We start from the raw sequence: 24,799 nt of genomic DNA on the forward strand, positions 1-24,799 counted from the left end.
AAAAGTCGGTTCATCATTCATGAAAAGTTTCTTTAGGCATTTCCAAAATTATACGTTAGCAAGAAAAACAAAACTTAACCACCAAACAAAGCATGGAAGTACTGACCAACACATAAATCGACAACGACAAAAGGGAGATAACTATACAAGGATAATGATAGTGCGAGATCCTTTCGAAAGACTTTTATCTGGTTACATAGATAAGTTTTTCTTGCCAAGTCCAATATTTTGGAAAAAGAGAGGAAGGTATATTATAAAACATTTTAGACCCAATTCGTCAGTAAAAGAACAATCATGTGGACACAATGTTACGTTCTTGGAGTTTATTCAGTACGTCGTCCATGTTACAACTCGAGAAAAAAACATGGAGGAACCACACTTTACGCCAATGCACACACACTGTAAACCTTGTTTGATCCATTATGATTTCGTATGGAAACTCGAGACAATAAAATGGGATTTTAAACATACCATCAAACATCTTCCGAATAGAAAAGAACTCCATATCGATGGTTTTGATTTCCGAATGGACAAAGAACATTTATCATCCGATGTTATCTCTAGAATTGCGTTTATGTTCGAACGGAGATATGACATTGAAAAGTGTATAACATTTTATGAAGCTTGTCAAAGAACTTGGCGAGGATTTCAAATGAGAGGGGTAATTGATAAAAACCATAAATTCCCTCTTATTTCACTTCCGGAAGATTTCAATGTTACGATGTACAAAGACCTTGTTATGAAAGCATCAAATTCGATAATATCCAAGTCTAAAGTCAAAAGTCAGAAAAAAGAAGTTTTTCTAGAGTCGTACAGTCTTCTACCAGTTAATCTTTTAGAACAGCTAGAAGGAGCAGTTACTAAGATAGATAGTGAAATGTTCAACTATAGAAAAAGTCTTAGGCTACTGTTGCAGGAATACAAAAGAAATAATTTTAGTTATTTTGACTTTTTATAGCTTGATATTTGAAAAAAAATGGTAAAATCCAAAATATTAGTTAATTTAAGAGAGATAAATTTAGTTAACATACTTCAGTTAGGTTTATATAACATCATTTATTACAACATTTTTTTTCTAACAACTTGGACATAGCCACATTGTAAATCATTGTGTCAAGACTGCTTTGACTACATGTAAAATCATTTATCTAGTACAATCCACTCAGCGGTTGCTATTCTAATATTTCAATCGACTTAAAATATATATTTTTTTTACATATTAAGTTACATGTTATTAAAAATTTGACAATCTTTTTATTCTGATTTTTTATTGTATTTTTTGTTCCATTAGAACCATAGAGGAAAAAAACTACACTTTGACAGGTCCAAGTCGAAAAACTTGTATCTCCTTGTAAAATAAAACAAAATAATAGGCTACATAGGACGCATTGCATTTGCGCCAAGTTTTGAAAATTACAATCTTTCATTTGCACCACGAGGTTATATTTCATTTGCGCCATAAAATAAAAACTTCATTTGCGCCATTTAACAGGTAATTCAGGTAAGATATAACGGAAATGATATAGTATTCAATGCTCTAAAAGGTTTGCCTCTACAGTATTCCCCCTGGATATTTGAGTGAGTAAAATGCCATACTCATTTCTGAAGCTGAGAGTCACTAACTAAAGGTTTATAAGGTTTATAATAATATATTATAATAATAGTGTTCACATGTTCGAGGTGTCCATATGGACATTTTCAATTAGATATAAACCATGCACATTTAGATTATCATTAGATCATATTTTCTGAAAAATGAGGACAAGTGGTTTAGTAGTACCCCAAATAAAATAAAACCTTACAAAGCCAGTATAACAACTGACATGGACTGCAGAACTATCTTTTGGATCAAAATGGTATGCACATGAGAGGGGGGATTTTCCAGACAGGAATATATCAGGATCGTCGCTTACAAGTTTTTTGCCAGGATAGACATATTACTTTACTATTGTGCATCATGCTTAAAACTGTCCAAATGTATTACTCAAGTATTTATTATCAAAAGTCTCTGTTTTGTACTATTTACCTGTATTTACTTTTGACATTGGCGCAAATGAAAGGTTTTTATTTTGGCGCAAATGAAGTATGGTTTGTGGCGCAAATGAAAGATTTTTTTGGCGCAAACGAAATGCCAATTGGCGCCAATGCAAAGCACCGGCTACATAGTATGCACTTGAAACAGTTGCCAAATGTGTGACATACATATGTATAATGTCATTAATTGCTATATATTGTTCACAGAATGGATATGTCGGTGTTACAGAATGCCCATATATGTTGTGGTAAAAGAACGCACATGTAGGTGTAGCAGAACGCACGCGTTGTTGTAAAAGAACGCACATATTTTAAAAGAACGCACATGTTTTAAAAGAACGCACATGTTGGTGTCACAGCACGCACATGTTGGTTTCAAAGAACGCCCATGTTCTTGTCACAGAACGCACATATTGTTGAAACAGAACAAATATGTTTCGTATATTCTGTAGACTTAATTGGAGTTGCTTTAAAAAATTGCAAAAGAAGCGGGATTAAATTGATCCCTTATAAAAAAAACACATTATTTTATCGTTTTGATGAGAACGAAATTGAATTACGAAACTACATATTAGAATGTCTTGAAAGTAAATGCTGTTGACATTGAAATAATTCGATCTATGCTTTATTATTAAAAGTCTTAGAAGTAATCGGCACTTTTTTATTCTCAAATATTTTGGCCATTTTACTCTGTTCTTTTGTTTATTTTTCCTGTATTTTTTTTTTAAAGATAAATGTGTTATTTGTGACGTTATTACTACAAATAAAATCAGCTACCGAACATTGTGGTAATGAAAAAGCTTTTCCATAATAAGATTGATTTGAGTTTTGCCTTTTTTTTTTTTTTTATTCAATCCCTTCCTTTCATTTATAGAACCCAAATAAATGATATATATTCTGTCTTAAGAGACTCGTCTTATACCCACGTCTTGTTGATCACAATGTTGATGGGCAAAGGAACATTGTTCAAATTGAATTAGCTCCCCTTTGCCATAATAAATCACAATTTTAAAGCAGCTAAACTTTATATGTATGCAAGGTAGCATCTCTTTCCATATACAATCTTACTGCTAAGTAGTAAACTGAAAATTTGTGAAAAATGATTCCTATGGTAAGATAACTCATTATATTCTTCTGTATTTGTTATAGAATATTCATGAAATATTTGCGACTGTACCAATTTAAATAGGACGTACTCGGTCAAATATATTTATTTTTGAAAACTCGTATCGTACTTTAGCTTCTTCAATATTCCATTGTGAATCATATACAGTGATCATATATAAAGACAACATAATAAATAAACAAACTTGTAGATGATACTTTACCAATAAATTAACGAGACGGATTTAAAATTTGTCAAAGAAACTACATGCTAGATCGATTGACTTTTGCAGCTTATGAGTAGGTTATTCAGTTTTTTCAACTTCGCTCTTCGAGCAAGAGTAGAGATTAATGATTCAACATCACTATAAAGGTTAAAAGAAGTACATAAAGATGATTGGAGCCACCTAGATCTTGCATCCAAGATAGTAGTTAGAAGAAAATTTATTTTCTGCTGCCCTAGTAATTAGAAATCAAAATTGAAATAGTGAGAAATAAATGAGTGTTGGCCAATGTTGTAGAAATAGCGAGAAATTAAGAGAAAACTCTCTGGGGCGTTAAATATTTTCTATACCAAATTTAGCAAGGGGTGTTCTTCATTTATACTATTTCGAAAATTCCGGAACTGTTGAGTACCCATAACAAATGTCATTTTTCTATATAAAAAAAAAAAAAAACAACCTGCTGCACCAAATGTGTTTTGCAGTGTCAATTACACCCAAAGGTGTTGATAATTCAGATTCCGATTTTTTTTCAATGGATTTTTGATAGAAAAAAAAGCAGGACAAAAAGGAATACCATCATGGTATTAATTACTTTCGTGTAACCTAAAAACAAAAGCAGAAGTAATGCTTTGACATCGATTAGGCAACAATTTAGAAAATCATAGGCTAATTCTTAAATGCAATCTAAATTTTAATGTGGTACAATTTAACTGTGAAGACTTCGATCAGGTTATGTTTCTTCTTTCTCATTTTAAAGATCACATGTTGAGCCTGAAATAACAAAAAAAAAAAGATTAAACATTAATTTTCTATGTTGACAAATGTACTATAAAGCCGATATTAACTGCGCTTGCTATATTTTATTGTGGCACATACTTTTTTGTTTGTTGTTTTTCGTTTCTAAACCCAGACTCAGAGTAAAATTCAAATCCCGTACTTTATTTTTCCATTATATACATGTAGCAATTCATGTTCGAATGCAGCATATTTGTAATTATAATAACATGTTCTATAAATCAGTGTAATTTCAAATAGTTAGTTGCTAATAAACAACCTATTAAAAGTAGGCACAGCATTTCTTTATATAGCGGCCATGACATAGTCCATATCCTCTGATAACTTTCCCGTCACAAGGACTGTCGACCTCTATACACACTCCGCTATGAGATCTGCATCGCCTTTCTACCCCTGTAGCATATAATTACTGTATTTAATATTATACATATAAGTGTTTTAGAAAATATAAGACAATAACAGATAATAACCATATCTCGAAAAAACGGATTAGTATCAAGTATCTTATTTAGGCAAATATGATGAAGAAAGTATATGAACAACACAAAGCTGAGAGGGTGATAGAGGAGATTTGTACCCGAGAAAACATTGTAAACCGCGGCGAACCGTGGTTGTTTTTGCCCGAGCGATAGTGAACGAAATGCATCATATACTTATTTAAACGGTTCAGTTATAAACCGAAAGACACTGTCTTTCAATGTTTTAAAATTCCGTAATTAAGTAGTTTAATTATCTTGAGTAAACTTAAAGACAAATATCAACGGACCAAGATGACAAGTAGCCTACGTGTTACTAAGTGTAACTTGAGTTCATGTTAAAGTATATTATTAACTACAAATGTATATTATAAGGTGCCTAGAAAATCAACATAACGATGTTAGAGTAGATTTGATTCGTAACTTCCTCCCCGGCGCCGGGGCTTAAAACTGTACCTTTTTTCTAACTTCCACGACAACGCCGCCTAGCATTGTGCAGATACCTTATTACCTCCTCCAACTCTAGCTTATAAAAATAAGCCCTCGTTTCGGGAGGTGTTACCTGCTTGTAGGAATTAAACACGAATCTCTGATTCAATACACGAAGTATTTATTTTTAGTGTACAGAAATGATCATCTACTATAAACTATATAAGGTAAGATACATATATATAATGACTATAATAAACACTTTTATACATAAAATAGAACTAAAAACACCGAAACTTAATGTTATTATACAAGTTCGAGGAAGAAGATTGAACTGGGAAGCACTTTTTCACAATTGGAGAATATCTCATTGAAATAGCTCTTGTAAAGAGTGGTTTCAAGAATAAAAAGAAAACAAATAGAGTGAACCCACCCTACTATAACTAATATAAGATTTTTAAAAAATCTTTCATTAAGATAAAAAGTATCACAAATGAAATATATTTTTGTATTTCATTGGCCCATTAAAACATGTAAATAAATAGAGATAGACAGATCATTTGCAACTACATTTGTACTTGCGGTAAAAATTACTTTAGTCCCAAGTTTTATTAAATTATACTTACAATAACCCCGGTCCATTGGACCACCGAGGAAAGTGGATTTTCCTTTAAAAAAAAGAAAAAAATAAAGTTACAAAAATAAAGAAAAATAAAATATTATATTTGCACCACAAACATCTACAACAGGTTCTTTCCTGACAATAGACTAGATAAAGCAGTTATTATTTACCATTATTATTTAACTATGATGACATATAAAATTGAAAATGGAACAGCGGAATGTGTCAAAGAGACAACAACCCGACCAAATAAAAAAACAACAGCAGAAGGTCACTAACAGGTCTTCAATGTAGCGAGAAATTCCCGCACCCGGAGGTGTCCTTCAGCTGGGACCCTAAACACATATATACTAGTTCAGTGATAATGAACGCCATACTAATTTCCAAATTGTACTTAAAATAATACAAGACTAACAAAGGTCAGAGGCTCCTAACTTGGGACAGGCGCAAAAATGCGGCGGGGTTAAACATGTTTGTGAGATCTCAACCCTTCCCCTGTACCTCTAACCAATGTGGAAAAGTAAACGCATAACAATACGCACATGAAAATTCAGTTCATGAGAAGTCCGAGTCTGATTTCAGAAGATGTAACCAAAGAAAATAAACAAAATGACAATAATACATAAATAACAACAGACTACTAGCAGTTAACTGACATGCCAGCTCCAGACTTCAATTAAACTGACTGAAAGATTATGATTTCTTCATATGAACATTAGGCACAATCCTTCCCGTTAGGGGTTTAGTATCATACCATCATAACATATATGAGAAGAACATAACCCGTGTCATGCCAACAACTGTTTTTAGAATAAATGTGTTTAGTTCCGATGCAAAGACCTTATTAGTGACTCAATATTAACGCCAAAATATGCAATCTTTTGTTAGTTTCTGACGATTTACTTAAGTAAAGAATGTATACTATAAGAATACTTGTAAATATATAAATGATATAGGGGGTAATACTTGTATGTGGGATAACAAAAGTCAAATATTCCAGAACTTGAAACAACTTCAATATAGTTATCAAGTTTGGGCCACTCTCTCTTTTTTCAGATTACACGATCATATAATCGAAAAACACGTGCATTTAATTACCTTAACATACTGTAAGTTTCTTGAGATCTCTTAATGTGCAAAAAAAAATATGTTTAATTATACTATACGCAAGACAAATTGGATGTTCTTCAATCATATAATCTATTGATTTTAAAATAAAACAAAGAGCAACAATAAAATACAATTTTATAAACTGACTAAGCAATAATTTGCTTTTAGCTTTATGTCCAGTGGCAGATATTTCTTGCAACACAATACTTAACGATAAATCGAAATGCCGTTTCTACTGAGTCGATCGTATTAAATAACAAGAGCGTGCATTTAGACTTCCAGTGGGGTATTTTGGATAGGGTATGACATTATCCCTTGTAACAGGTCACCTATGGATCCTCAACAGATTTGATGGTATCGTTTTATAACGTTCAACTTGTGATTGACATTCATCTTTAACGACCCATTTATGGGTCATTGCTGCGTATTTACACATCTTGCGCAATGATTATGTATAACTATATAAAAAAAAAGAAGACGTGGTATGATTGCAAATGAGACAACTCTCCACAAGAGACCAAAATGACACAGAAACTAACAACTATAGGTTACCGTACGGCCTTCAACAATGATCAAAGTTAAGCTATAAAAGGCCCGAAATAACAATGTAAAACATTTCAAACGAGAAAACTAACGGCCTTATTTGTGTTCAAAAATAAAACAAAAAACAAATATGGAACAGATAAACAAACAACAACCACCGAATTACAGGCTCCTGGCTTGAGACAACCACATACAAAAAGAATCCGGTGGATGGAAACATGTTAGCGGGATCCCAACCCTCCCCTATATGGGACAGTGGTATTACAGTACATGCATAACATAAAGAACGAACTATAAACATCAGTTGGAAAAGGCTTAACGCATCAGAATGATAACAATACAAGTGGACATGGATTTTTGTCTATCTTTACGTGCAGTATGGTTTTACTGTCAGATTCGAGAAATTCACGTACGACAATACACAATTCGAATGCATCCGAGTACAGGTACACAATTATTTCTATTTGTTAAAAAATCATTTGCGTTTAAGGACATCCGATACTTATATAACAAAAATTTTCAAACAAGGAAACATACATTTTTTAATATAGCATTACAAGATTAAGCTCTCAGCGTCATTATTATTTCCATATAGTAATCCAATACGGAATACGGGATTTTGAGTGTCCAAGCATTGTCAGTGTACACTATAATTTAGTAATAGAGTAAGTGACATGTTGTTCTTAAAATATCTTCAGATTCACATTTGATATATAACCATTTTCAATACAAACGTACACTGCATATATCTTATAAGTAAATAATTGATTTCCAAATTGAAATAAACAAACTTACTGATAACTGTATTCAAACATAACCCAAGATTACAAGCCAATAGGAACCAAACAAACATATTCATTTTGCACTACTTTGAAACAACAGTAAAGAATAAAACACTCATGCCGATTTTTGTATTGATTTTGTTTCGTATGTCTTTAGTCTGTAACATTTGGAGACAGATACATTACGTTTTTATCAAAAACATTAAATATTTCCAAGAAAAGTTAAAAAGAAAAATCAATATTGTCCTACATTTATAAGTCTAATTTATTTTTTAAAATTGTCCTACATTTATAAGTCTAATTTGATTTTTAAAATTAGTAAATCACAACAATATGAATTGCATATAAATTGTTTATGATTTTTTCAAATAAATGGAAAGGTATCATGGTTTACGTGAAATATGATCAGGAATTTTTATGCTGTAATTAAAACTATGGAGTTCTAATGTTGAATTGAGAATAATTAGCGGCATTGAACAATAAATAAAACAGACGTTAAATTGTTTTATTCATAATTAGACAAATATGAGGTTCAACATATTATATAACAAATATGCAATTGGTGTTATTTAATATGTCTTAAGTTAGTACACATGCATTGATCTAATCCAATGCTAAACAAGAAGTGAATTATATGACAAGCCGTTTTCATATCCATTCTAACTCAAAGATCTATAATGAACTTTGTAAGATATCTCATATAGTTTGTAAAGTATGATTTTCTTCATGAGATATATAATAAACTTTACATGTATATTGTGACTTATATAGTTAATAAGATATCTCGCATAATTTGCTTTATAGTATATCTCATATAATTTTCTTTACACGATATATATAAATCGTATGAGATATCTTTAAATCATATGAGATATCTTTATGAACTATGTGAGATAGCTTACAAACTATATAGTTTATAAGATATCTTCTCTTATGGTTGTGGCCTGTTAGCTATTTCTTACATGGAGTGGTGTATCTCGTATCACACAACACGAAGTACATCATTAATTCTTGGCCCCTTGCTTTCTATGTTTAATTCCTCAATTTCAAGCAGACAGCTCTTTCAGTTGTGGTGTTTTGTACTGCAAAAATCAACTCATCTTTAATGGCATATAAGAAAGAACTTGGATTAGAAGACGCAAATTTGCGTACAAAGTCACAAGCTTGGTGGTGTTAGTGAGTTTTAACCACCATTTGCTGCATAACACTGATATACATTTGTACGTTTCCCATCACAAGTTAAATAGTTAGGAATTATATACTGCCATCAAAGCTAATGCGGTCGTTATGTTCTGAACATGGTCTGTGCATTTAAGGATCGGAAATAATTAGTCTCGTTCGATATATCGAGGTTTTTTATTTAAAGGTTAGAATGGTCTTTTGTAATTTAAGTCCTGAATGTTTTTAACTTTTAGAGATGTTTAGGCCTTACACATTGAGTTGAATTCTAGTGTCGATGATCAGTTTTAAATAAGACATACAGATAAACAGTAAGGTATATTGATAAATATCTATCAGATCCTTAAAAGTATTTAACTGAGTAATCAAATCTTAAATGTTCGACATATTAGGAAATACTCTAATTTGTTATCAAAGGTACCATGATTATGATTTAATACGCCAGACGCACGTTTCATCTAAATAAGACTCAGATCGAATTAATTATTTTGGGGCCAAACAAGTACAAAGTTGAAGAGCAAAGAGAACCCTAGTTTCAAAATAGTTGTTCCAAATACGTCTAAGGTTATCGATGACTTGGAATAAGAAAATCCTTAGTATTTCGAAACAGTCATACTTTTTTTTTTATTATTGAAAAAGGAAATGACCACATAATTGATATTCATGTCAACACCGATGTGCTGACTACTGGGTTGGTGATACCGTCGGAGACGAAACGTCCATAAGGAGTGACATCGCCAAGTGGTGTGAATAGATATCAAAGGTACCAGGATTGTAATTTAATACACCAGACTCATCAGTGACGCTCAGATCAAAAAAATTATCAAACCAAACAAGTAAAAAGTTTAAGAGCATTGAGGACCCATATTTCCAAAATGTTGTGCCAAAATTTCAGACAATTCAAATTGTTTAATGACCCGTACTCTTCTTAGTATTTATCAACGACTTACCAGAAACAGTTCAAAATTCAACTGTCAAACTATTCGCTGACGACTGCCTCACATTCCACTATACAAAGAATTCCCAGGATGAAGCCAAACTACAACAAGACCTTTCAGCACTAGAAGACTGGGAAACCAAATGGCTGATGAAATTCCACCCAGAAAAATGCACCGTCATCCTCATTAGCACCAGTAGTAAATACTACGAATTACATGGCCACACTGTCGAAACTGTACCAACCAGCAAATATCTAGGAGTAAATTTCAGTCAGGACCTACAATGGAAACATCATGTTGACGTTACTGCCAAACACAGCATCCAAATCCATCGGATTCCTTAGGCGTAACCTTTGAGAATGCAACAAGAATCTTTCTGGTCAGACAAACACTAGATTATGCTAAACCGTTTAGAACAAGTGCAAAGGAGGTCCGCCAGGTTTGTAACAAACAACTACACTGTTACAACACCTGGATGTGTGAAAACTTTGAACAAGACACTAGCTAAAACGAAGTAACCATCGACTCGTCATACTTTACAAGATCCAGCATTAGCTAGTAGACATTGATGCCAGTTCCATCTTACGTCCAAACAATTGGCGCACTAGAAACAAACAACGCCTATATCAACCACCAGCAAACCAGAGAGTATTTAATAACTCATACTTTCCGCGGACTATACAAGAGTGAAAACACCTTCCAACAGCTACAACTGAAGCTGAAGGGGTTTCAGAGTGCACTAGCCAACTAAAATGCGACCCAGACAAAAACACCATAGACAGCAGCCAAGTATACATAGTTTTAAATTGTAAATATTCGGAACGTTTTATTTGTAAATTATTAGAGGAGAATTGCTGTCACATTCTCCGTCTAGTGGTCTTAAGAAGAAGAAGAAGAAGAAGGAGAAGAAGAAGAAGAAGAAGAAGAAGAAGAAGAAGAAGAAGAAGAAGAAGAAGAAGAAGAAGAAGAAGAAGAAGAAGAAGAAGAAGAAGAAGAAGAAGAAGAAGAAGAAGAAGAAGAAGAAGAAGAAGAAGAAGAAGAATTGCGTCATCCTTATACTTGATATCTAATAAACATTCACATGATTAAAAACACATATGTTTTGTCAAATGCAATCTAGTAGATTTTTTTAATTTCCAATCTACAAATGAACTTTAATTGTTGAAGTATACAATGTCACGTGGTAGCCTAGCTAGCTATCCACAGAGGGACTGTATCAAAGACATAGATAACTACATGTATAAATAATCGAAATTGGTCGAGACGTTCGGTGAATCTTGATGCCGAGGTATATCCAGTGGCCTAAAGACACGTCCAAAAACTCGCCAATATAAAAGCGTGGACCCCATGAGGTTCACTCAAAAAACAAATTCGTACCCAAAAAAGCAAGGTTCCAATTTATCATTATTTGTGATATCGTCTTGATCAAATTCTTCATGCTCATATAAGAATGAATTTAATTTAATCGAATTTCTACCTATTCCTGCAGAATTTAGTAGACTCAGTTCTTCCTGTCAAAGTTGACACACACATTTTTGTTTTAGGATTCGCGGTACTCTCAGATGAGCACACTACTAGTAGTCATTTATTTAGTTTGGATTTTGGTGCAGAAATATCATAAAAAAACAAACATTTTAAGCTATGATGTTATTGCTTCGTTTTCTTTTGTATTTTCAATCTTTTTCATATTTATATAATTATTTAATACATATAGCGTGCCGGTATTTATATTTATGTATTGTTTGTGTAATAACATATTTATCATTATTTGTGATATCGTCTTGATCAAATTCTTCATTCTCATTAAAGAATGAATTTAACTTAATCGAATTTCTACCTATTCCTGCAGAATTTAGTAGACTCTCCAAATTGTCGTTTTGGTGATGTAGCAAAAAATTCTCGCTTCCCGTTATATTGTTCCATATACATTGATTTCATACATAAACTGAATATTAAGTTATGTTTCAGTTCTTCCTGTCGAAGTTGACACACACATTTTTGTTTTAGGATTAGCGGTACTCTTAGATGAGCACAATAGTCATTTATTTAGTTTGGACTTTGGTTCAGAAATATATCATAAAAACAAATATTTTAAGCTAGAATATTATTGCTTCGTTAAACAACAGGAACCCAAGCATTTCACACTGTATACATTACAAACATTCATGTTTATTTTTGTATTTTTTTCTTTTCTTTTGTATTTTCCATCTTTTTCATATTTATATAATTATTTAATACATATAGCGTGCCGGTATTTATATTTATGTATTATTTGTGTAATAACATATTTATCATTGTTTGTGACATCATCTTGATCAAATTAGTCATGCTACTTTAAAAATGAATTTAATTTAATCGAATTTCTACCTATTCCTGCAGAATTAAGTAGACTCTCCAAACTGTCGTTTTGGTGATGTAGCAACAAATTCTCGCTTCCCGTTATAATGTTCCATATACACTGATTTCAGAAATAAACTAAATTAAGTTATGTTTCAGTTCTTCCTGTTCAAGTTGACACACACATTTTTGTTTAAGGATTCGCGGTACTCTCATATGAGCACAATAGTCATTTATTTAGTTTGGACTTTAATGCAGAAATATATCATAAAAACAAACATTTTAAGCTATGATATTATTGCTACGTTAAACAACAGGAACCCAAGCATTTCACACTGTATACATTACACAAATTCATGTTTATTTTTGTAATTATTTCTTCTCTTTCGTAATTTCCATATTTTTCATATTCAAATAATTATTTAATCACATAAGCAACACGACGGGTGCCGCATATGGAGCAGGATCTGCTTACCCTTCCGGAGCATCTGAGATCACCCCTAGTTTTTGGTGGGGTTCGTGTTGTTTATTCTTTAGTTTTCTATGTTGTGTCATGTGTACTATTGTTTTTCTGTTTGTCTTTTTCATTTTTAGCCATGGCGTTGTCAGTTTGTTTTAGATTTACGAGTTTGACTGTCCCTTTGGTATCTTTGGTCCCTCTTTTAATGCATATAGCGTGCCGGTATTTATATTTATGTATTGTTCAAAAGGTGTATTATTTGTGTAATAGCATATTTATCATATATTCTAGGTATCGCAATTGTATCATATCGGTTTGTGGTGATTTATCTGAATAATTATTGTTTACTGAGATCCTTTTTTTATTCTAATTTCATAACATATTGAAAACAATTGATAATAAATAGCAATGAAATGACAGGACTGACAAAGACTTAATTTAACAATCTCATCAACATATTTACAGACGAATATAAAAATAAAAATCATAACACACTTGATCAATTTCATGTTGTTTGTGTTTATTTATCCTAGTGTCGGATAACCGAAAACTTTCACCTCTGCTAACTGTAAATACTCTTCTGGACCTTTGATAATAGTCATTTTGACATAACGACTTTCTATATACCACCCTTTGCACTGAAATACCAGATGTTCTCCATTAGTTCCGGGTCCGGTGAAATGCGCACACATCGACATATCATCGTCGCGTGGTCCAACTGTTATATCAAGATCACGTAGTCTTTTGCCTGTCGAAAAAAAATATAAATGTTCTTAAACTTTACTCCCATCATTCAATTTGAAAATTTTCAACACATGTATTAAGAACTACACTATCAGAAAAATCATATAAACGATGGAAACTTATTAATGCCTTAAGAAATTTAAGATTAGAAAATTGTGGAAAAATTTAGACGCAAAAGCATGTACAAAAAATCCCATAATTGACTCAAATCAGGAATTAGTTAGTTGACTACTAACTCGATAATTTTGAATGTATACAGCATTAAACATCTGAAAAAAATAGTTTATATGATAAAATGTTTGTCTGATATACGTCAAGAAGACTTGAGTGAAATTGATTGTCTTATTGTTTTAAATCTACTGGATCTTTGGAATTCTAAAAAACAACATCGTATGCCTCTGTATATATCATATTGTTTTTTTGTTTATTATTTTGTATATCAATTAGGTTGTTGTTTTTCTCCATTGAAATGCATTAAAACTAAAGGCATGGATTCAATCTATTATTGGGTATGGAACCAATTTTCAAATAAACATCAGTATACATTGGTCACAACATTATATAAAGTCGTTTTCAAATTATAAGCAATTATCCTTACTTAGTACAGACATTTTCTTATGTAGAAAATGATGGACTAAACCTGGTTTCATACATGTAGCTAGTTCGACATCTAACTTGTAGTTCGTCTTCTAAATATGAGCACCAGGCTTAACCAATTTGAAAGATATATATAATCATATATGAAAGCATCGATTATTACTTTAGATGAACATCTTGTTAGGTTATAGTTGATGCGCATATCAAAATATAAACTTACTTTAAGTATTGGAGGGGAATTCTTCTTAAAAAAAAGTCACTAGTGCATTCCGACAAAAATGTTTTAGCATTGCATCAAGTCGTCACTTACAATTTGACAAAACAAAGTAAAATAATAACAAGCACATGTCCAGTGCACACTGATGCCCAATTCACACTATAATTTTATATGTTACGTGGACCGTGAAAATGGGCGAAATCTCTAATTTGGCATTAAAATTAGAAATAACATATCATAGGAAACATGTGTACATAGTTTCAAGTTGATTGGACTTCAACTTCATCAAAAAAGAACCTCGAACCAAAATCTTTAACCTGAAGCGGGACAGACGAACGGACGAATGGATGCACAGACGGACAGACAAACGCACGAACGAACGTATGCATAGACTAAAAGAAAAATAGATATAGGAAGATGTGGTGTGAGTGCCAATCAAACAACTCTCCATCCAAATAACAATTTATTAAAGTAAACCATTATAGGTCAGTGTACAGCATTTAACACGCAGCCTTGTCTCACACCGAACAAAAAAGCTATTAAGGCACCAAAATTACTAGTGTAAAACCATTCAAACGGGAAAACCAACGGTCTAATCTATTCAAAAAAGGAGAAAAAGAAACACATATAAATTACGTAAACAATCGACAACTACTGTACACCAGATTCCTGTCTTAGGACAGGTGCAAACATTTGCAGCCGGATTTAACGTTTTAATGGTACCAAATCTTCTCCCTTTTTCTGAAACAACAGCATAATATCACAACATAGAAAAACATACGATAAAATATCAATTGGAAGGCTTAACTCAATCATAATCCCCATAAATTGGGCATTAATAAACAGAACTTCGATGGAAATTTCAAACACATCAAAATGAATAGATACATGTAACAACTGTAATATTCTTGATTTGGTACAGGCATTTTCTTATGTAGTGAATTTACTCCTATTCTGACCCAGTTTATCATCTTTATTTAAAGTTATCACATCGTTAGCATACCTTTGGAAAACGAAGTTTGTGAGTGATTTACTAAATGTTTTTATCCGTCTGTCATGGTCACTGTGAAATAAGAAGTTGTGAGAAAATTGTCAATGAGACAACTACAAATGTACATGTATCCACGAGTTAAAATAAAGTCGATGTAAACGTACGGCATTTAATGGCTATAAAAGGCCCAAACATGACAAATATGAAACTATTCAATTAAGAAAAATTACGGTTTAGGTATGCGTTTTGATGTCAAGATCGGAATAAACTGCAAATAAAAGAGAAACGATTTACTTTTAGTGCGCATATCTTGAATAGTAAATAATGTAAATTAAAGAAGTGGGTCACATCAACCTTCTTAAATTATGGTTAAAAATTGCATTAAACAAAATCTGATCACATATAAGTCATAAAAGAATGATATCTCTTAGATCGCAGTATTACGCACTTTCCGTTTTGAGATTTCATCTGAACTTCTTCACATACTTTACTGTGTCCTTTCACATGTTTGGATCGAGCGTCATATTTTTGTTGTTGACAATAATCTGACATACAAATTTTAAGGCTGATGTATATGATGACTTGATTATCGTATATCAAGCATATACACATATGCTCAATATGTTATGCGTCTTGATCTTACAGTGCTGTTTTCAACTTTTCTTCTGTTATTTATCTGAAAAGTGTTTATCATCTTGCGTGTAAGATGTACATTACATCCATCATGTCCATATCAGATCAGATTTTTTTTTGTAAAAGTAACGAATTTGAAAAGGTTTCCTTATTTTAATAACACATTATTTATCAGTTTAATGCAATTTTGAAGGGGCCGATTTTTTGTAACACTGTACAAATTGTAAATTTGATATTTTTTGGAGTAAAACAAATACAAAACCACACAGTCATCCTAGTTTGCAATAAACTGTTTGTCAAATGCACAGTTTTCGTATGTACCACTAAGCGGTAAAACGGCACTTAGACTTGTATTTTAATAACAGTCAAAACGTACCACTTGAGTCTCTGTTGATAATTTCAATCCGAATGATGTTGTAAATGGTTCCAAGATCAACACTCCAAAATGGTGATAAAATTTTGTCTGTATGTGAAAACGTGGTTGTCAAGCCATCAACAGCTTTATATGCAGAATAGCTGTCCAGTGTTGTGTATTGTCGAGCTAGCTTTCCTAGCGCCACATTTTCTGGATTTTTGTTAGGTAAAATAACATCTGAAAATACAATTGAATCTATGATACATTTGTGGATACTTGCTACAACTGAAAAAAATGAAATTGTAAGAAATCTATTAAAACGGACTATATGTTTATAATATATACAATTTGATTACAAATAAATTTAAAAAGTGCTCATCGCAAATATTGTAAATCAATCACCGTGTAAAACATTCTTCCCTGGCTCATGTTTAACATTTAGAACATAACAATTACACTAGAAATGTGCGTTTTGTATATCCCTAAAATACCCTATATCACAACTTTATAAATCAGTTCCAGAGTACACGTGAAACTTTCAAACTATCTCTAAGGCAGAAGTGTCGAGAATAGATTAAAATAGAACTGTAAACATGTCAGAATGTTTTCTAGTATAGAAGTGAAAGAAGCACAGATCTAAATTATTTTAAATTGGAGCACCTTGCTGGGTACAAGGTCGAACAGTTCAAATTGGTGGATAAGTCAAGAACTGTTTACCTTGTATGGTCATTGCTAAACCATAAGATCAGATAACTAATACTGAAAGAAAAAGTAGAAAAACGTAGAGCCAACAGGTTCATCATGCGCCTTGTGATTCAGTCATATCGTGACGATCATGACTTGTTTCAATCGTTTAACATACAGATTAACTACATAAATAAGGCCGAAAGTTTGCTCGTTTGAATTGTTTAACATTTGTCATTTCAGGGCCTTTCATAGCTGACTATGTTGTATATTGCTTTGCGCATTGTTGATTGCCATACGGTGACCTATTTGTGTTAATTTCTGTGTCATTTGGTCTCTTGTGAAGAGTTGTCTCATTGGCAATCATACCACATCTTTTTATACTATTATAGTGTCGAAGTAGGTAACTCGTAAAACATAATGTCAATGATTAGAAATAAGAAGATGTGGTATGAGTGCCAATAAGTCAACTCTTTATCCAAGTCACAATGTGTGAAACGTAATACTCATAGATTAAAGTTCGGCACGAAACATTGGCTCGAACAGAACAACAGTTGAGTGTAGACATAACTACGTGTGCAATGTATATGTTTCATACATAGTTTTGAATTATTATTGTGTAAATGATGCTATACGCTAATAACAATCGTCCATACAATTGATAAAATAATGTGATTTAAATTAGATAAGATAAAAGGAAAGGAAAGAATTATAACTGTATTGAACAACCAACTTATTCAATTTTTTATGTTTGTTGTTTTGGCGAACTTACTAAACATTTGTATAGTGGGAATAAGTTTTAATACGGGATTTTCGATTCTTTGCTCGTTTTGATATTTTCAAATAATTTTGATTCGACACGGTATATCTGTTGCGTTATTGTAGTCCCTTATAGCCTAAGTCAGAGGACATTTTATAACTCTAACTTTTAGAAAAAAAACCACTGAAGATATTTTAAAAATGTGTTTTAACCTTCTGATACAAAATGTATGTTGAAAGTGAAACTGCATTTAGGTCATCCAAACGTTTCTGATGGATGCAAACAAAAGGACGTATTCAATTTATTAAATATTATTTTCAAAGATGCACTATGGGGAAATTAGCATATTTAGATGAACTATCAATACTGCTATATATGTAAATGGTTTGATACGTACCATCCTTTATACAAATAATCTCCTTATTCTTCAGTCTTACACAAATCTCATTTTTGCTGCATGGGTTTCCGATACACGGGTTAAAACTGGTATTCTGAAATTTAAATACAATTTCAAAAAAGGTAAGACGATTGTCAACTTATTATCCGATTGATATGGGTTTGAGAATGTTAAATATATTATCCACTTTTATGACAAGGTTAATATACAATTGAAATTGGATCTCTGATATATTAAACTGGTATGACTTATTACTAATTGATTGAAAAATGAAACAAATACTTGTTTTACATGCAAATTTTTAATAAAAAAAGAGTAAACTAGATATATATTATGTTCATTTTAACATTGAATTATAATGTGATTCATGTGATTGGTATCCATCAATATAGAACTAGACATACATCGAATTAATTACACTACAAACCAATAAAAGTCTGAACTGGCCTATATATGTACTCCTTTGTACTGATTTTACCAGTCTGAATTCGTCTAAATTTTACTTGACATTACGTATACTCAACCCCAGTCTTAACCATACTCGACTCTACTGATTAGTATGTAACCCATATCTTTGCCATTGAATATAATCTAAACTATTAATCGAACAGTCGTGAAAAAATTCTCGACCTACTTTTTTAGTCGAAAACATACATAACATTTATAAAAAATGGATGAATAAAATTGTCTTAAGATAAGTTGTAAAATATTACGTTATACCTCATGCATGAGGCGTTAAAGTAGTGTTAACGTTTGACGCGTAAGTTAAACTGTCTCGAAATCGCCGACATTAATATTTCAATGTATTTACAATGTATGATAAGTTTTATACACAACCACTGGTTTAATGCCAATGCATGTAGATTTTTTCTTCCTGAGGATATCACTTGCCCAGTAGTCAGTACCTCTGTACTGACATGATTTATCATTGATATGTTACAAAATTAAAGTTTAAATGCGGTTTTACAGTGAACTGCATTTTGCCTGATATCCTTTTTTTTTTATTCGAACGTCACTGATGAGTCGTTTGTTGACGAAACGCGCATCTGGCGTACACAATTTCAATCCTGGTGTTTACGATGAGTTTATTCAATACCCCTAGTAAATAAATCTTATTTTATTTTACGACAACCTTGGTTGCTAAAGATATGCAACACACATCTTTTTTTTATTTACAGCATCTGATAAAATAATCTTGGAAAAAAAAGAGTGCATATTAAGAAGCATATCACTTATAAGTTAAAAACGCTATTTATTTATTGAAACAAGTCAGGAAAATAGTGTTTCTGTTGTGTCGTTGTTTTCCTCTTTTATTTGATGTGTTTCCCTCAGTTGTAGTTTGTAACCTGGATTTGATTTTTTTTCTCAATCAATTTATAAATTTCGAACAGTGGTATACTATTGTTGCATTTATTTATTGTACATGTCGTGACAAAATGATTTTTGAAAGTTTGTTTTTGCATTCAATTAAATTAATCTAACGTAAACTTACCCCTCTGTAATGTTGAATCTCAATGTAGATATAACCTTTGTCATGTTGAAAGTAAACTTCCGAAAGAGTCTCTGGCGTCATATTAAGTTCGCATGTAAGATGGGCCATGTTATAGTTGTATGAGTGGCATAGTGGTCGTTGGATACATTTTGATAAACATCCTCTTGGTGTGGTTTGATCAAATGAACAATAGGTGAATCCATGTAATTTTACATCTCTTTTATCGGGATTAATCGTAAAGATTTCGGTTTTACACTGCTCAGAAGATACTTTTAGTATTATAAGAAGTAGGAATAGTAAGTGTATAATGCAGATCAGCTTTAACGAAATATTAAGATGCATTTTCTGCAATAGCGATTGTTATTTTATCCTGCAACTTCCGAAAATATTTGAACCTTTTTAGGTCAAAATTACCCTTCATATGTTAGTCCATTGAAATCACGTTTTACACGCAGTGAAAAATATAAATCGTTGCTTTAAGGGTGTACGGATAACTAAATGTATGAAAAATATTATACTAGTAAACAAAAATGCAACTATTATGTAACATTATCCTCAACAGTTAAAAAAGCACACCATCTTTCATAACGTCTGTTGTTAAAAAGTTTCGGAATTTTCTTTACTAGTAACTTTAAATCTACATCGTTGCAGATAATACGAAAATAATATTAGTTAACCAATGCAAAATTTAAGGTTATGCTTCAAATTAACTACTGTTTAGTTTTTTTTTGGAGACAAAACCCAATAAAATTCCGTAATATATAGGAAATTATTGTGCTTTATTTGTGTTGCTGAGCATATATATCAATCAAAACATAAAAGTAACATATAACATGATATTACATATTATATTATAGAAATGGGTTAGTATCAATAATCTGTCAGATGAAAGTTATTTAAACCAATACAAAGTTGATTGTTTATTTGATATCATATTGACAAAAGTGAGAAATACCAAGAATTAAATACGATCAAGCTGAACTCTTGGAAAAGAATATATGTTATGATAGTTATGTGTTATACTTTTTGATTGGTTATTCAGTAGACAATATGGATCAGATAAATAAGGATGGTACACAAGCAAATGATGTGTTTTTACGGCTGACACATTGTGACATATTCAATACGACAAATTTTGTATGATCGCTTTTACATATATAGATAGGTTGAACTTCCTGCTCAGTATATTCAACCAAATTTCTTTTTAATAATGTATTCTTTATTTGAAATAAATATAATAGTATAACATATTTTATATGAATAATAGATAATGTATCAAGTCTTATAAGGATTAGTATACTACAATTTACATACTGTGCAAAAGATATACAACGATTTAACAGACAACCATCAATTTAAGACCACATTAATAAACGCAGCGAATAATTTGAATTATAAAATTAAGCAAGAAAAGTTTGCATAGATTGGTAAATGAATAAATATTGTTCGTACTACCAAAGCATTTTTTTCAACAATACTAATCAATAATAATATGATGCAGTTGATTAACTTCATTTTAACAAAACAACACATCAGTAAACAAACCAGCTAATGTGATATCAGAGGGGAATACACGGAACAATACAAACAACAACAAAAGATAAGTCAGATTGAACAAAAATTCACCTAAAATAATTATCAGTTCCGATCTTCAACATGATTAATATTCTACTGTGGAAAGACACTTAATAAAATCAAAAGGGTAGATCCAATATTTCAATTTGAATAAAGCTACAACAAACCAAAAATTCAGTCAAACTTTCTCCGTTTGCACTTACACATACGAGTAAAAGAAGACTAGAACTAGCATAGTGTGATTATATAGATTTTTTGAAGAATAAAATTGAGAATGGAAATGGGGAATGTGTCAAAGAGACAACAACCCGACCAAAATAAAAAAACACAACAGCAGAAGGTCACCAACAGGTCTTCAAAGTAGCGAGAAATTCCCGCACCCGGAGGCGTCCTGCAGCTGGCCCCTAAACAAATATATACTAGTTCAGTGATAATGAACGCCATACTAATTTCCAAATTGTACACAAGAAACTAAAATTTAAATAATACAAGACTAACAAAGGCCAGAGGCTCCTGACTTGGGACAGGCGCAAAAATGCGGCGGGGTTAAACATGTTTGTGAGATCTCAACCCTCCCCCTATACCTCTAACCAGTGTAGAAAAGTAAAAGCATAACAATACGCACATTAAAATTCAGTTCAAGAGAAGTCCGAGTCTGATGTCAGAAGATGTAACCAAAGAAAATAAAAGAATTGATCAAAACAACATTGCCAAAAAAAAATGTTTTCCTTTAAACTATAAAAAAAACCGAAGTTCAAATAAAAAATGCATTGTTTGAAATAGATTGCAAGAAATCTAGAAAGTTGAACCTTAAATAGACCAGTAAAAATGGAAAGGAAAGACATCAATTGCTAAATCACTTGTAGAAGTATTCTCCAGCATATAGGAACTACATACAATAACATATGTACTTACACAGTGATTAAAGAGTCGGTATTTGATGATTGCCTGACATGTAACTTTAATAAACCATCAAATTGATGCTTATATTGGTGATTTTGGATCTGTTCAAAATTTAGTTTTTTTTCTGTCCTTGGAGTTTTACTAGATACTAGAAAAAGGCTCTGATAACATTAACATGATTAAATGGTTAAATATTTTCTCGAACGATTTTGACCTGTTCAAAGATACTAGTGTACTTTTCGCATTGTGATACGAAAAAATGATACACAACCAATACTATCAATAAATTATTCTTTATCAATCGTTTCGAATAATGGAATAATACGGATACCTTAATGTAAAATTAATACCTTGATAATATTAGAACTTGCATTTTAAAATATCTTATATGAATAAAGCAGGATTTTTTCCCATATCACAAAAACTAAAATCACATTTATGTCTTAACTGACAAAATCGCAATAATAAATGCATGAAATAATTTCTGAATTAACAGTATACAAGTCTATTTCAGGGTTTGACAGGATTTTGTTTTAGAAATTTGAATAAAGAATTTTCCATATATTCACTTTTTTATATGGGGAAAAACAAAACATCAAGAGCAAGAAAACCTATTGAGGTAATCATGTTAATGTACGTTAGAAGATGAATAAAATATCTTCTTTTTTAGTAAATATAATTAAAAAAAGAAACCAATATTTTCTCCCTTCGCTCAAAGTAACCATAATCTTAACACATCCGATTTAAATATGAAATTTTCAAATACTTGAGGGTAATCCTATACTCAACGACCATCACTTGACTTTTATCAAACATGTTTAAAAGTAAATATTTATATGACAAGGAAACTCTGATAATAATTTGACTGTTTAAAAATTGTGTTAGAGTACCATCGAATTCAGGAAGTATTTTATGTTTTTCATTTGCAGAGCACAACTGTAAATGCAGTGGTACTGACCAGACAAAGAAAGTGGCATTTCATGTTAACCTCGGATCAGATATAAGAAATTTAAATTTGAAGCCAAAAGCGGTTGTTATATTCGACCAAGTCGTCCTGAATATGGGAAAGGCTTACAACCCATCAAAAAGGTTATTTACTTGTCCTGATGATGGTGTATATAGTTGTACTTGGACTGCATTGACCTCACCTAATAAAAGTTTTGAGGGTGATTTTGTAGTCAATGGTAAAGTTGTTGCAGGAAATCGTGCCAGCGCGTACAACGACAAGGAGTACCAACCTGCAACTAAAACCGTAGTACTTGATCTGAAGAAAGGAGACGTAGCCAATGTTGCAGTGCAGGGTTACTATGCAAAGCACATATACCACTTTTGGTCATCCTATTCGGGTTTTAGGGTTTTCTAATAAATCATGATATATAAAGAGTTCAAGAGTTTTTGATTGTTTATGATCTTGATACAGTACTAGTACGAGTAGAAAAAGGGGTCATTTCCTAGCGTGATTTGATATCAACCAAATATAATATGTATTTGTTTGCCCTTCTCAACATTTATTTTATACGTCTAATAAAAATGAGGCGGCAGAAACCAAAGGACCACTCACAACTAGTCCAAGTGAAACTGTAAACGCCAAACACAAAATAACAAATAACAAAAAGTCAGCCAAAAAAAAAACCACACAAAAAACGAAAGAAAGACTGAGCAAGATTAACTTGACCAAAATTTCAGATAGATTTAAGCTTTTTAAAGTACAGAAGTATACCAGGGTAGAAAAAAATACTGTGGATTCATTTATTTTCGTTGGTACCAATTTTCGTGGATTTAGAAAAACTTGCATATTCATGGATATTTAATTTCGTGGTTTTGCTGAAGTCTGCATTCAAACCTATAGAAAAATTATCATTCGTTGAATATTGAATTTCGTGGTTTGACTGTGCCCACGAAATCCACGAAAATTGGTATCCAACGAATGATAATGAATCCACAGTATACATTTTTTTAACAGCTGCTGCAATTTCACCAACCAAAAATTTACGATTAAATGTCGTCCAAACTCACATGTTTATACAGAAGATTTGAATGTACTATCCTGTTTTATAGGTTTTGGTTTGTAGACTTTTTTGTTGTGCCGTTTTTAGTTCGTTTTCATCGACTGCATCGGTTTCAAAATATTGGTTATTTTAATTGATTTTACAAAATATATAATTCCACTTTGTATATATTTTGCTTCTTCGGGTTTATACATACTTAATATGATCAATATCAACGTCATGCGGATACCGAACATATACTGGTTTGTCCTGAGTGTATGGTTTTATCATCTACAAACAAGAATGCAAATGGCAAAGGTCAAAATGTGATGTGTCAATTCCACTTTTGACCAAGACTTCAATTTTTCAGAGATCCAGATTTGCAAACCACACAACTCCAAGTCTCTATTATGTATGATTAATAATCAAT

At 31.8% G+C, this 24,799-nt stretch overlaps 3 protein-coding genes and 1 long non-coding RNA gene across 4 annotated transcripts; 2 read left to right on the top strand and 2 right to left on the bottom strand.

Moving 5' to 3' along the window:
- Positions 1-2: 2 nt before the first annotated feature.
- Positions 3-1,299, top strand: LOC134727653 (carbohydrate sulfotransferase 8-like). The gene is made up of 2 exons (XM_063592035.1): positions 3-938; positions 1,292-1,299. The coding sequence occupies exons 1-2, from the start codon at positions 20-22 to the stop codon at positions 1,297-1,299; spliced, it is 927 nt and encodes a 308-aa protein (XP_063448105.1). The 5' UTR covers positions 3-19.
- Positions 1,300-4,029: 2,730 nt separating this feature from the next.
- On the bottom strand, positions 4,030-8,242 carry LOC134681907 (uncharacterized). The gene is made up of 4 exons (XR_010100716.1): positions 8,133-8,242; positions 5,689-5,730; positions 4,417-4,550; positions 4,030-4,133 (listed from the first exon to the last, which is right to left on the bottom strand). It is a non-coding gene; the product is annotated as an uncharacterized LOC134681907 (long non-coding RNA).
- Positions 8,243-13,482: 5,240 nt separating this feature from the next.
- On the bottom strand, positions 13,483-20,362 carry LOC134681908 (uncharacterized). The gene is made up of 4 exons (XM_063541541.1): positions 19,904-20,362; positions 18,412-18,505; positions 16,592-16,807; positions 13,483-13,781 (listed from the first exon to the last, which is right to left on the bottom strand). The coding sequence occupies exons 1-4, from the start codon at positions 20,243-20,245 to the stop codon at positions 13,558-13,560; spliced, it is 876 nt and encodes a 291-aa protein (XP_063397611.1). The 5' UTR covers positions 20,246-20,362; the 3' UTR covers positions 13,483-13,557.
- Positions 20,363-23,441: 3,079 nt separating this feature from the next.
- Positions 23,442-23,744, top strand: LOC134727654 (uncharacterized). The gene has a single exon (XM_063592036.1). It carries the CDS (start codon positions 23,442-23,444, stop codon positions 23,742-23,744), a length of 303 nt encoding a protein of 100 aa, XP_063448106.1.
- Positions 23,745-24,799: the final 1,055 nt, after the last annotated feature.

This window comes from Mytilus trossulus, chromosome 8 (genome assembly GCF_036588685.1).
Source record: "Mytilus trossulus isolate FHL-02 chromosome 8, PNRI_Mtr1.1.1.hap1, whole genome shotgun sequence".
NCBI lineage: Eukaryota > Metazoa > Mollusca > Bivalvia > Mytilida > Mytilidae > Mytilus > Mytilus trossulus.

Bases quoted from the DNA above. Each gene is read 5' to 3' on its own strand.
- LOC134727653 (XM_063592035.1), top strand. From the start codon at position 20: ATGAAAAGTTTCTTTAGGCATTTCCAAAATTATACGTTAGCAAGAAAA.
- LOC134681908 (XM_063541541.1), bottom strand. From the start codon at position 20,245: ATGCATCTTAATATTTCGTTAAAGCTGATCTGCATTATACACTTACTA. The intron at 18,506-19,903 runs GTAAGTTTACGT...TTTAAATTTCAG, and splicing joins AGATTCAACATTACAGAGGG to AATACCAGTTTTAACCCGTG. The intron at 13,782-16,591 runs GTACGTTTTGAC...TTTTTTCGACAG, and splicing joins TATCAACAGAGACTCAAGTG to GCAAAAGACTACGTGATCTT.
- LOC134727654 (XM_063592036.1), top strand. From the start codon at position 23,442: ATGGGAAAGGCTTACAACCCATCAAAAAGGTTATTTACTTGTCCTGAT.